Raw genomic sequence first — 14,473 nt, forward strand, 5'->3', positions numbered from 1 at the left:
AAACAACTTAACTTGAGAGGATTGCATCATGGCCTGAAACAAACTATGCCTTGATCTGGATGACGAAAAGAAGTGGGAGATATTCTTGTTCAGTTACCGGAGTTGTTAACACGGGACATGGTGAAGCTCATGGGTATAATATTTAGGAGCTAGGAAAATACTCACAGTTTCTTGTTTGTCCCGAGGGAGTTCAAAGTTATCCATTGCATGGAGTTGTTGGGAAGGAGTGAATGATGCACATGCTATACTTGGTTTTTGTTGGGATCTTTAATCGACCAACATATATCTTATTAATCTTTTTGGATGCAAGTACTTATTTGTCCCTACTATCTCTATACTTTTAACGAGCTTTTTTGTTGACATAATTATCTTTTTTAGACAACTATATATTTGTATTACAACCTTGTGAAACTAAATTGTAATACAAACATATTTTGTTAAAACTGGTAATGTAATGACCTTTTATTGGCCCACTATGTATTAGAGGGTGTTATAAATCTAACTTGTGATATTAATTTCAATTGAAATGAATACTTAAGTAAATTTATAAAATCGATACAATAGAAATAATTCAAGAAATGACAATGTTACAACTTATGGAACAAATTCTTGCTTATTACATTTTCAAATTTGTATGAAAGAAATTAGAGAAAGAAAAAATAGATAAAACCATATAACAACATACTTAAGAACTCCAAGTTTCACAACTCTGTACCATAAATACACACTTCATAACTCTAAACTACACAACTCTACATTCCAAATACAAACTCACAACTCTACATTCCAAATACAAACTTTATAACTCCAGCCTACACAACGCTGTACTTCAAGCACAAATTGCACAACTCCACAAACTTCACAACTTTAGGTTTCTGAAGTCCACTCCTTGGTAAAAGTTTAAAGGTTTTTTTTTGAGATAAAGTGCAAAATGTATAGTGTTTTGTATAATTTAGGAAAAAAAAAAAACAAAAGAAAACCCTAAAAATAACTATGTTTCGTTCACTCTCACGTGCTTCAACGACTCCTCTCCACGCCTTCATCTCCTCCGTTTCAGCAGCTCAGTGGCGCCGCCGGCTCTCTCCCGTTCTGAGCTCCCGCCACCGCCGCCTTCTTTCCACTCGTGCCGTTGTCGCCGTCTTCTTTCTTCCACTCCTGCCGCCGTAGCCTCCTTTCTATACGTGCTTCAATATGGTGTGTGTGAGATATTAGTCGTTTTCAATTTTCTCCTCGAACACTCATTCAAATTTGGATCTTATGGATGCAATAAATGCAAACCTTGAAGCTAAACTCAAAGAGTTACTATATAAAATCAACTCTTTCGAGATTAAGATATGCTCGGATGCTACAAAAGAGTTCATAAAGTTATTAAAAGGGGAGAATGGATGTAAGCTGCTCACTTTATATGCAAAAACTTCCCCCAAGTGTTCAGAACTTTTAGATGCTTGGAAGCTTCAACAGGGGAAGGCTGGAATGCCATATATATTTTCATTAATTTCTGTCATTTTGAGTCACCCTGATGGAATTTACCGTCTTAATGACTTGGAGAGATTATCAGCTAGTCGTGTTCTTGACATTTTGGCCCGATCACTTGTTGAAGAATGCTTGGGAGACATAAATAGTGAATTAGGCTCCCAAGAGGTAAAACGCCAAAATGCAGCTCTATTGTTGATGTCTACAATTGTTCGACGTGGTTCACGTTTGGCTTCTCAAGTTGCAAAGAACTTTGATTTTAAACTTCGTGCATTTTCCAAGTTGACAGAATTTAGACAAAAGCCAAATCAGAAAGGATCAAAGCATTCGTCAAGAAAGTTGTTTATTGGGTTTGCTATGTCATTTTTGGAGGTGGGGAAGCCTGAATTGTTGAGATGGATCTTGCAGCAAAGAGAAATGTATTCTGGTGTGCTTCGTGGTCTTGCAAATGATGATGAAGAAACTATTACTTATGTTTTATCAACATTGAGGGACAAGGTCCTTGTTGATGAGTCACTGGTACCTCCAGGTCTTCGAAGTGTGCTCTTTGGAAGTGTTACTTTGGAACAATTGGCCACCATATGTGGAAGAGAGGATGGTGGTCTTGCTGCAGAGATGGCGTACCAGGTTTTAACTTTGGTTTGTACTGACCCTTGTAATGGGTTGATGCCAAATCTGAAAAGAGGCCCAAATCCTTTAAAAGGTAATCCAAAGCGTCTAATTGACCTCATGAAGAAGTTAAGAGCAACTGGAGTTGTTTACCATAGAGACTTGCTTTTGGCAATTATTAGGGGGCAGCCAGGTTTCTGTTCAAGATACTTGGAGGAATTTCCTTACAACCTTGAAGACTTTTTATCACCTACCTGGTCAGATTTATTTTTGCAACTATGTGACTTATGATCTTGTTTGTAGTGTTTACTCCATACTATATCTAGTATATATAATGGTGACTTTTGCAATTGCAGGTTTTCTGTGGTTTCTTTGATAGTTAAGTTGGTTTCTTCTGTGAACAGTGGCTTGTCTATCGAATCTATTGTTTCTCAATCAGATGATACTACTTCATTCGACAATACTTATTTAAAAAGCATTGTGAGGTGCCTCTCTTCTCGGCCATTTAATCGATCAATAATCAACAAAGGTTTGCTTCACTCGAATATTCTTGTAAACCATGGAACTCTGCGACTTTTACTTGAAGCATTGAAGTTGGTTGATTCTTTGTTTGGTGTTTTAAACAAAGCATCATCCATCAATACGAAAAAGATGTTGTATTGGTCGTCTCTCAAACAGGAATTGCAGAATGATGTTCAAACTTTGCTCCCTGATCCACAAGTGCTACTTACTCTGCTTTCTTCATTGGCTAGCCAATCTAGAGTTCAAGGAGTTAATTTGAAAAGGAGTGCTGGTCTGGAACGTAGCTCCAATGGTGTTAAAAAATTAAAAACAACTTCACCAGATCATGATACTGATATCGTTGTTATTGGAGTTGTGTCAGACCCAAATATCGATGAAGAAATGGTGGATAATTGTATTGGAGAGACATCTGGAAAGGAAAGGGAGCTCATGATTTCTGTAGCCGAACTATGGGATCTGGATCCATTGTCTACTCTGGTTGAAGTGAAGGATGCAGAGATGTACTTCCTTTCGAAGCTATTGGATGGTCTAACAATCTATCACGTAAGTCTAATTTAAGAGAATATTATGACATGATACTATTTTTTTGTTTTTTTTTTTAAAAACTTTATGTGAAATTAGGAAATAAGTAATATAATGGTAGCATTAAAGTACTTCTTTGGCATTGGCTTTGTAATTAAATGACTATCCTAAAATTTTTGGAATTAATTTTGAATATAATGGTAATAAGGAATATAATGGTAGCATTAAGGTACATCGAAGATTGGCATGCAAAGAAAATTAAAGGGGTGGCCATCAAGCTCGACATTGAGAAAGCTTTCGACAAAGTGGATTGGGATTTCCTTGATGACATGTTAATTGTAAAGGGCTTTGGCACAAGATAGAGACAATGGATCAAAGGTTGCATATCCTCCACAAATTTCTCTATCATTATAAATGGCAAACCTAGAGGGAAATTAAAGCAACTAGGGGCCTTAGACAAGGTGATCCATTATCACCCTTCCTTTTCATCATTAAGCAGAATCCTTACTTTGCAGATGCAAAAGGTTTCATTAGCGGATACTCTATTCCAAGTTCACCTCTCAACATCAATCACCTCCTTTTTGCCGATGACACACTACTTTTCTTGATCAACAATGAGAGGAAGGTTGAAAATCTCTTCAATTTGATCACCCTTTTTGAAAGTGCTTCTGGCCTTAACATCAATAGGCACAAATCTGAGCTTCTGGCCTTAAAATCAATAGGCATAAATATGAATTTCTGGATATCAATTGTGAAGAAGAATGGGTGGAATCTATTGCAACAAGATTTGAATGTAAGATGGGGAAATGGCCTACCACATACTTAGGTCTGCCTCTATATGGAAAATCAACTACAATAACCTTTTGGCAGCTGATTTTGGACAAAATTGACTAAAGACTACAATCTTGGCAACACAATTTTCTCTCAAAAGGAGGTAGACTAACCCTTTGGAAAGCAACTTTATCCAATCTACCTATCTACTACTTATCCCTCTATCGTGCCCCTAGAAAAATTATCAATAAAATTGACAAAGGTTTTAGAAACTTCCTGTGGTCAGGTCATAGGAGCAACAACCTATCTCATATGTTAAAATGGGATAAATTGAAGAAACCTGGATGAACTTGGGGATCACAAACATCAACAAAACAAAGCCCTCCTTGCCAAGTGGATTTGGCATTTTCATTTGGAGAAAAAAGCCCTATGGAGATTATTGATCAAAGCCAAATACGGGTCACATTACTTTGATCTCATGACAGCCGATTACAAACGCATCTCAACTAAAAACCCTTGGAAATACATTCTACATCAAAAGGATCTTATCTGGTGTAAAACCAAAGGATAGAAAAACTCTCAAATGATTTTATTATGTTTAAAATACTGAACCAACCTATTATTTATAGGCATGGGTTAAAAACAAACTGTTTTACAAAGACTACCTATAATTAAAAGGTAGTTGGTTAAGGTCTATTAGTTACAGCACCTAAAAATTAACTAACTAACTAAACATTCTTATAACTGATACATCATTATCTATGGGAATATCCATTGTATTATTGGAGATGACTCCTCTACAGCTTTTTGGACAGACATTTGGCTTGCTGATTCCACCTTTAAACAAACTTTTCCCAAACTCTTTCGACTATCTAACTCCAAAAATGCTTCTATTAAGGAGGCTTGGAATGCTACAGACTGTTCTTGGTCCCTAAACTCTAGAAGAAATCTCAAAGAGGATGAGATAGAGGAATGGGCTGCTCTTACCCATCTCCTTCCAAGTTTGAACCTTACTAATAGAAAGGGCCACTGGGCATGGAAACTCAGCCAGATTGGTTTCATTACAAAGTCTTTATACTCTTCCCTCATGTGCAACTCACACTCATCTTCGGCCATCCTTTGCAGAAAATTGTGGAGCTGTCCTTGGCCGAAGAGAGTTAAATTCCTCCTTTGGGAAATAAAAAATTCATGTTTAAACACTATGGATAGGTTACAGAAACGTTGCCCATGGATCAACCTATCTCCCTCTTGGTGCTGCCTTTGTCGAACAAACAACGAAACTATTCAACATGTTTTATTTGACTGCCCCTTTTCTAGAGGGATATGGATGAAAGTCTTTTCTGCCTTCAATTGGTCTGTGGCTTTTCCAAATGACATACAAAGCTGGCTTCGCCTACTAATCAGCTGGACTCATTTCAAAGCTGTCAAAGAGCATCTTTGGTTAAGCATCATTTTTGCTGTTTTGTGGAAGATCTGGGATGAAAGAAATGCTAGAATCTTCCAGGACAAGGCCAAGACAACAAAGGACATTATTGATACTATCATTCACAATGTTTTTTTTTTTCGGTGCAAAGATTTACAGGCTATACACAATCATAGTTTTTCTTTCCACGTTGCAAATTGGAAACACCTTTTGCACACCCTATGAAGGTTCTTTTTTTTTTTTTGGGGTCCTCATATACCTTTGGATATTTCATTCAATCAATGAAATCGTTTCTTATCCAATTTTTTTTTTTTTTTTAATTTCTTAGTTATTTAGTTTAATTCTTGAACTTGGATCATGTATGATGACGGCAATCTTTATGTTTTGAATCAAAGCTGACTGTGTAGATGGTCAACTATAGTTATCAACTCCAGAAATTTATAAAGAGGATCATGCTTCCTTTTTGGGTATAGTTGATAGTAGATATACCATTTATATATGCAATGTCATCATTGAGCTGATGGCCATTGATATGAATATGCATGCTATGCAATGTTTTATATTCGGAAATCAGACATTTAAAAAGGATAATGCTACCATTTCGGGGATAATTGATATACTAGTTATGTATAATATGCAATGCAATTACTCATTATTGAAACTCTTGTTTGGCACTGCTTGAGCTTATTATCTCTCATGATTTTTTATTTGAAACTTATTTCTTTTTGTAGCGAAGATTGCCACATACTTTGGAGGGATCATTTGAATTTTTCATCAGTCGTCTTGGAAATCCTTTATTATTGCCCACTATTCTGCAACATTCTTTGTTATCATTGCTGATTGAATATATTCCATCATCATCAATGAGTTCTACGTACTTTAGAACCCCACCAGGGATGTACAAGCATTTGCAGCCGTTTATTACCTTGTCCATACATTCAATGGACAGCGACATAAAGAATAAGGCATATTATCTGGCCCAAGCTTCTATTCTAAGTACTGGTGCACTTGACCAAAATGTTCATGAAGTTGGATCATGGTTCTTATATTTATCGAACTATGATCGAGGAACATCTTTTATGGAACTTGGGATAGAGAGTTTAGATGATTTAACTTATTCAGTAATTTCATTCTTATGTGATGCCATTTCCACGGTGGGAAATAACTTATTCAAATATTGGGGTATTATGAAGAGTTACACCAACCAGTTAAAAAATGCCAAAGGTAATTTGTAAGTCATTTACGCAAACTTTGGCCCCTGATGGGTGGTACCATCCTATCCATTGACGTGAGTAGAGTTTTTGTAGACATAATATACCTGTTTAATTTAGTCAGAGTTCAGATTTTTATATTGGATTCAGAAGGAAATCTTTTGGTCCATGCTTTTATTTTTTTCCTTGTTGTGAATCTTATGGTGTGATTATTCTTGTTTCTTGAACTGTAAATTCAATTGTGATTTCTGTACCATGATTCTTCACTTCATTGTAACCATAATATTTATTTATTCATGAAACATTTGCATCGTGAGGCAAGTCCTTTTGAATCTCTAAGACCACTTTCCATTTTGACAGGGTTTGTAAATCTCTCCCGAGTTGGTCAAGCATTTTAATAACTTTTCATTTGTTACTTATAAAGAAAAATATAACTCGAGTAAAATAACTTCAGAATGATTATACTCACCTGACACCTTTATCTAAGCTGCTTTGTTTTACTTAATCACGTAGTCACTAGATTACCTTGACAAACCAATTTTCGAGACATTTGACATTATAAGATAATATTAATGTTACCAATTTTTTTTTTCCAGTTTTTCTTACAATTTGAAATGATCATTTAACCAAAAATATTTGGAACGCAATTTGTTCTGCTAATTCTGTTTCTCAGTTTTAGTTTTTAATTCCAGATAAATATACATACTATCGTATATATTTTTTATCCATTGTGCACCAAATAAATGAAGCATACACTTTCCATCTGTCATTTCATTGTTCTTTTTGCAGATGTCTCACCTAATTTCAGCCCAATCATCATATGTGTTCTGCAGAAGTGTCTAAGGTTGCTCAGCTCTGATTCTGTAAGCTTCACTCGGCTTGAGAAGGCTGCTATATCTAGTTATGTGAGCAATACGCTAAAGTATCTCTTGCAGACTCAGGTGCACATGATTTGTTATGAGGGTTTCTAGTAGTGAGGTTGTTTAAATATCTGACATCAAGTTTTTATGTATTTATTTATCATAGGTTGATGCTCTATTACTGGCTTCAGTGATCGAATCTATCTTGGCTAAGATATTTGACTACCATGGTCCTTTGGATGTGAAATCTGGAAGTTCAAACTGTGAGTGGAGACCATTGAAAAATCTATTACTCTTCTCCCGCAGAATGTCTACCATGCATAGCGTAGATGTTTTTCCTGATCATTGTCATTTAATGAATGATGAAGAAAAAATTTGTTACATGGAGTTTGATAAAATTGAAGCATCCTCCCCTGGGTTTTCCACCTTATTGAAGAGAGCGCCATTTCATGTATTATTTCCTGCAATTATGTGCGCTCGTGGTTCCAGTTCTCTTGTACTTCCAAAAATACAAGATTACCTTTTGCTAAAACTAAGTGAGTTGACATTTGATCACCTTCTATTATCGTATTTACGGCTTGTCCTATTTTGGATGTATCAGATACGGATCTCTTATAGATGTAAGCCTTTAGTTGAACTTGAGCAGCTTTCCCAAATTTGCATTGTACTTCTTCAGAACATCTTAGCGAAGTTGCTAGCTTCAAAAACCCATTCTGGGACTGGTGGAGATTACAAGAGCCCTCTGTTAAGGCTAGAGGTTCAAGATGTAGCAGAAACTATATTCTCTCATCCTGCTGTAATATCATCCTTGTCCTGCCCCCTAAACTGTCCCGGGGACTTAATGAATGATGCTATTGATTTAAATTTGGAATCTTTGGTTCAGTTGTGTCGGAAGAATGTTAATACATTAGATCATCACATTGTCAACTTATTGACCACTTTTTGTGAGTATCTTATAACCTCATGCGATGATCAAGATTCAACATTCAGAAAGGTAGTGGAGACTTTTAATGTTCTCATACAAAGGCTATTTTCTGAGTTCAGGGACCGATTTGATATCTTTATTGAGACAATGGACCCAATACCACTTCTCCCCCTGTTTTTTGCTTTACATGCATTAAATCATTTTATATCTCCTTTTGATCTTCTTGAATTAGTGATTTGGATATTCAAGAGAGTAAATATCAATGGCTTGGTGGTACAGAAATCTGAGACGACCCAGATTCATGGTCTATCATTTGGATTTGGCATTGCTGTCATTGCTTTTAAAGATGTCACAGGCTATTTGCAGTTACCATTATCTAGAAGATTACCGTACAATATACTCAGTAAAATGGATGAGAAGGATGTATGTAACATCATTGATGAAATTTACACTAAGACAAATATATTTGCCATACGTTACAAGTCAGAGTTTGCAGACACATGCTTGCTTGAAGTGGTTAAGGCTATTTGTGCTAAGAAACCCATGCTGTGTGAATATTTTGATCAAATACATTTAGCAACGTTCAGATTTATAATGAACATGCCTAGTGAGTTGATTTCTTATTGCATTGATAGGACCAATAAGGAAAAAGCTAAATTGTTGTTTATTCTTACTGAGGTTAGCTCCTTGCATTTGTCCATCTTTGGGCACTTCATTGTGGATGTTATGAACAAGCATTCTTGTCACATGGACATTGAGATGGAAGACAAATTTTTGATGCTCCTGCCCACTTCTTTGACATACTTGAATTCAGTTGTTGTGAAGTTTGGAAAGAAATGCTGGTATAGTTTCAACATCATATCTTCAGTATATTCAAGAATTCTTTTTCGTAAATGGAAGATCTTTGTGGCTAAAAGTATTTTCGACGAAGAATTTGGTGATTTAGTTCCATCATCTACTCAAGAATTTCTTGATCTTGTTAATAACAGTCTTCTTGGAAAAGCAGTGAGTATGCTAAGGCACTGCTTTGCACTTAATGGAGATCTTGTGACAGTGAAGATGCGATTGAAAGTATTTAGTTACATTTTTCCAGCTTCTTATTCAACTGACGAAGTTTTAGGATTTGAGGTTGATGAACTTGACTCTTATTCACCAAGTCAGGTATTCAATTTTCTCAGCAAGGTTGTTGCAAAGATATCATTTTGTAGGATGTTGTTATTTCCAGAAGGCTGCAGCGTTCAATCTTTGCCAAGAGAAGACGTGGCAACAGAACATTCTTCAGCAAGAAGGTCAAATAAAGAAGAATCCTCAAGGTTGCAGTACTTGAATATTTTGGTGGGCATCTGGCAGTGGATTGTGAAAAGATTTGCTTTTATCTCTGATATTTATGAAAAAGAAATGGAGAACTCAAGATTATTCAGATACTTGGAGCTTTTCTTACTGAACAATATTCTTGAACTAAGCACAGAAATGCATGGTGCACTTGTCAAATTACTATCCATCCCCTTTCTAGAGCAATTGATGAGATTTTCCCTCTTGTATAGGTTCGAGGATCCAACAACATTAAACATTCTTTACAGCATTCTAAATTTGTTGTCTGATGGCAAGTTTGCAGAAGATGTATATTTGCAGCTGCTGCTTGCGCACTCCCAGTTTGCTTCCACTATCCATTCAGCTCCAAAACCATCGCATTCCATTGAAACGTTTTTGAGGCCAATGTCCAGCATACTAAGATCACTTGTTATACCATCAAGTAGTCAATGGGAAACAAATTTCAAGCAAGATTCTAAAGCCACTCGGACAGACTTGAAACGTTTGGTAATTGTTAAGTTGGTTCACATACTTGTTCTGATGAAGGTACGTCATGGTGGTTACCAAAAAGATGATGCCATAGATTTCAGAGAACTGCATTCACTGCTTCTGTCTTCTTATGGTGCCACTATCAGTGAAACTGACTCTACTATCTTGATGACATTAAATGACATTGAAACTATAGTTGGAACAGATGCACAAAATCTAGTTCAAATGGATTTTTTATGGGGAAATGCTGTATTGGGAGTTTCTAAAGAACGACTTCTAGAGCAGGAACCTTCCTCAAATATCAGCAATGATGCTGAAGCTATCAAAGAACGTCATAGAAATCAATTTAGAGAAAATCTTCCTGTTGATCCCAGAATATGTGTGTCCACAGTGCTATGGTTTCCTTATGATAGGACTGAATTGGACGAAGAATCACACTTGAAGAAGTATCGATTAATGGATCTAGATGATCTCTTTAAGGTAAACAATAACTTTAATATCATGTATTGATACAAATCAGTAGGCTTCTTTTTACAATTTGTTCATACTTTTCTGTTCCAAATTAATACTCTAATGCACTGATGCAGGGACATTATCATGGTTCCGAACCTGAACAATATGATCCAATTTATGTCTTGCGGTTTTCAATTCATGCTCTGTCAATGGGATACATCGAAGCTTTGGAATTTACTACCTTGGGTTTGCTTGCAATTGCATTTGTTAGTTTGTCTTCAGCTAATGACAGATTAAGAAAATTAGGCTATGGAACGCTTGGGGCGTTAAAGGACGCGGTGGAGGTAATCCTAATGTTCTTAAATATGGTTTCTGGTTGATTTAGCGTGGTAGCCATGCCTGTAAAGAATGCTGTAAAGAAGGTTTAGTGTTTGGTGACACTCCTGTCTTGATGCGTGAAATCTGTTACAGTGCATTGCTTCTAAAACATGTGTTTTTCACTTTTAATAGAATTCAATAATGGAATGCCTATTAGGACTTGGATAAAAAAGTGAGGTAATATGGGAAAGCAACAAAACCACATTTAGGTGCATTAAAATAGAGTTGAATTTAGCTGGAATAAGAAGGTGTATGCTGCTTTGTATTTCTATGGCTCTTGTAATTGTTTCCTTGCTTTAGAAAAGTGCTCACTTTGGAATTTGGTTGTACAGTATTTTTGGTTAATGGAATACCGTATGTGCGACAGCTTGTGATTATGTGCTTCACATGGCTCAAAGGGTGAGATGTAAATTTAATCAGTTTGTGCCATGGCTGATATGGAATGGGATATTGAGACGCTAGATACACTTGTTAGGTTTATAGTTGGTTGTTAATATGTGTGTATTTTTTTTGGCCAAAGAACAAACTTTCCTTAATTAAAAGGAAGGTGGAAAGAATGATGTCGAAGTCTACCCAACCCAAGTCAGAAAAGATTATTGCACCACTGGATTTCACTTTCTTTTTCCCCTTCAAAATTTTTGAGTTTTTCCTACAACTTTTTACAGCCATGCCAAAACCTTTTCTTTGCAGAATTGTAAAAGGAGAAAGGGTACCACGAGACTTCGGCTCCTCTTAACATATGTGCAAAACGGCATTGAAGAGCCGTGGCAGAGAATTCCTTCCATCATTGCTCTTTTCGCTGCAGAGGCATCCTTTATTTTGTTGGAACCATCCCATCATCATTATGCAGCAATAAGTAAATTTTTGGTGCGATCTGCCAGGATGAATAGGAAGGTAATATTTTTGTGATTGATGTATGTCTTGCATTTTTTGACACAGCACTTATATGTCTTTTAAAATAAGAATTAAGTGAGAATATATATGTGAATGATGGAATGAACGTGAGGATAAAAACAGTTCTTCGGTTAAGCTCATTATTTCAAAATTTTCACTGTTGCAGTTAGTTTTTCTTTGCAAATCCCAAATTTCTGGCATACATTAGACTTTATAATTCACGTCTAAACCCAAATTTCTTTATCCTATTGGCAATTGCAGTCCATTCCTTTGTTTAAGAATTTTCTCTGGAGCAGTTCCGTAAACTTCAAATCTGAAAGGTTATGGATGTTGCGCCTAGTCTATGTGGGGATTAATGTTGATGATGATGCCCGGTTATATATCAAGAACTCAATTCACGAGGATCTGCAGAGTTTTTATGTTTCCTCTCTTTCAGATAATGAGTCTAAGGAGCTTATCCTTCAGGTAAATGAAGTTCATGGCATCATTTCATGTTCTTATTTTGACACTCTTCTCTTGCTTGTTATGTGGTGTTCTGTGTATTTTTCATTACCGGGGGTGCCAGATAATCAACTTGAATCAATAGATTTTTGTCGTTTTGTCCCAAATCCAATTGAAGTTATGGTCGGTGATGTTACTCTCTTTGCATCTTTATGATTAGGAGTTTGTTGTTTCAGTTAAATATTTATCCAATTGCATCCCCCCAGGATAAGTAATCTTCACAACATTTGAAATAGAGAAAAACAAAGGAGTTCCTTGGTTGTTTCTCTGATTATTTTTCTTTTTTAATTTTTATTATCTATTTATTTTTTATATATAGATTGATCTTTGGAAACTGTTTTCTATCATTTTTAAATTCAAAAGCTATTTAGAAGGGTTTCTTTTGATCTTGTATTTTTTATTTACTTGTATATGTTGATTTAAGAATATAATACATATGAAACAAGTTATCCTTAAAAAGTAATTAATGATTATTTATAAATACTGAATAAAGGAATAATTAAAAAAGAAAACAGTTAATGAAGGAAACAATTAAAAGCAGCAAAACAAAGATTGTGATTTTTCTGAGATCCATTTATAGTGGCAAATGAGATGGAAAAAGTTTTGTGGAGTTTCGTATTGGATTGCAAAAATGGATCATGATTTCCACCTTCTGATTTGGAAAATGTATTCTCCCTCTTCCTAAGTAGGTGACTGTGTAGGTATCATAAAGATTAGAAATAGTGCATTGGAGGCCAGATTCCTCCTTCAAATCAAGGCTTTGTGGTAGAGTGGTAAGAGGAGCAAATACGGGGTTTGTAAATCAAATTATGCAGATAATAAAATGAAAAGAGATTAATACTAAAGAATTCAAGAACCCCGAAGGGGAAACGAGAATAATAAAATAATTGTACAATCCCCACTGTTTAATGTGACTTTCTCATGGCTTGCAACATCGACAATAATAAATTTTAGACACAGAAGGATATTTGATATGAACTAAGGAACTTTGGTACTTGGGACTTAAGCCAAGAACAAGCTAAGTGACATTGAGGTGGAGAATGGATTTTGGTTGATGGAAAAAAGAGATGTTTCTTCTGAGTCTTGTACATGACTTGATAATTTGGAAGGTGTAGGGACTTGCAAATGCCTCCACCCTGAGCCTATACCCTCCTAGAACTTTCAAAGAGCTGGTTAGAAGTAAAACTGGACCTAGCTGGTGTGCCTTATGCCACAAGAACAACGAGGCTATTATACACCTCTTCGTAACTTGTGAAAATGTTCGTGCTTTTTGGTAAAAGATTTTGGGGGCCTTCTATTGTCACATGGTCTTCCCCAATGATCCTCTTATCCTTCTATAGTCGCTTCTCTTGGTCACCCATTCAGGAAGGAAAATGAGGTCATATGGACATTCTTTGTTAAAGCCTTCTTTTGGCATATTTGGCTTGAACAAAACCAGTGAATCTTCTTCGAAGACAAAGCTATGGAATTCTCTTCTTGTGATCACCTAACTTATATTCCTTTCTACTGGTGTAATGTAAATTTACCTCGTTCCTTTGTGATTACAGCCTTACTTCTCTTATATCTCAATGGAATTGTCTTCTGTAATCTACTTTACATTCCTTAACATTTTGTGATTTTATTCTATTAATGAAATCGTTTAGCCTGTTTCTCATTAAAAAAATGTTTGCATGGCAACTGAAGAGGGCTTACTGTGAAAAGGTTAAGTTTTCCTATCGATGCTCTTTCACTATGCATTCGGATGACACTCCTGATAAGATCCAGAAAGGACACCCCGCCACAGTCTATTGCCTCAGCTAGTCAAACAGTGTAAGAGAGGATGAAACAGTGGATCACATGTTTGTATGGGATTCATATATTAGAGCTCTTTTACCTAGGCTCTTTACTATTTTGGTATATAATTCGTTGCCCAGACAAGTCTAGAACAACTTATATTAACATCTTTTTGAGAACAAGCAAAAGATCCTTTGGTTGCATGCAGATCTATTCTTTGGATAAATGCTATTTGACTTTTTATTATTTTGGCATAGACTTTATTTGAAAGAACTTATTCAACTTATATTAACATCCTTTCATGAACAACCCAAAGGTTAGAATTTCTCTCTCTCCCTCTCAAGATGGAATTTGGGGG

General features: G+C 35.8%; 1 protein-coding gene across 4 annotated transcripts in view; it reads left to right on the plus strand.

Annotated features, from left to right (window-relative positions):
- The first annotated feature begins 862 nt into the window (after window positions 1-862).
- LOC120085516 overlaps window positions 863-14,473 on the plus strand; it is a 22,560-nt gene continuing 8,949 nt past the window's right edge. For 2 of the 4 annotated variants that reach the window (XM_039041532.1, XM_039041533.1), the window contains exons 1-8: window positions 879-2,339; window positions 2,439-3,147; window positions 6,052-6,544; window positions 7,321-7,472; window positions 7,558-10,596; window positions 10,704-10,913; window positions 11,638-11,841; window positions 12,103-12,306. In XM_039041532.1, coding sequence (XP_038897460.1) covers window positions 1,258-2,339; window positions 2,439-3,147; window positions 6,052-6,544; window positions 7,321-7,472; window positions 7,558-10,596; window positions 10,704-10,913; window positions 11,638-11,841; window positions 12,103-12,306 — 6,093 coding nt within the window. In that variant the 5' untranslated portion in view covers window positions 879-1,257. Of the gene's footprint in view, window positions 2,340-2,438; window positions 3,148-6,051; window positions 6,545-7,320; window positions 7,473-7,557; window positions 10,597-10,703; window positions 10,914-11,637; window positions 11,842-12,102; window positions 12,307-14,025; window positions 14,429-14,473 lie in introns of those variants that run through there. The other 2 variants (XM_039041534.1, XM_039041531.1) reach the window with 2 other exon arrangements.

The sequence above is a fragment of the Benincasa hispida genome, chromosome 9, assembly GCF_009727055.1.
Source record: "Benincasa hispida cultivar B227 chromosome 9, ASM972705v1, whole genome shotgun sequence".
NCBI classification, from domain to species: domain Eukaryota; kingdom Viridiplantae; phylum Streptophyta; class Magnoliopsida; order Cucurbitales; family Cucurbitaceae; genus Benincasa; species Benincasa hispida.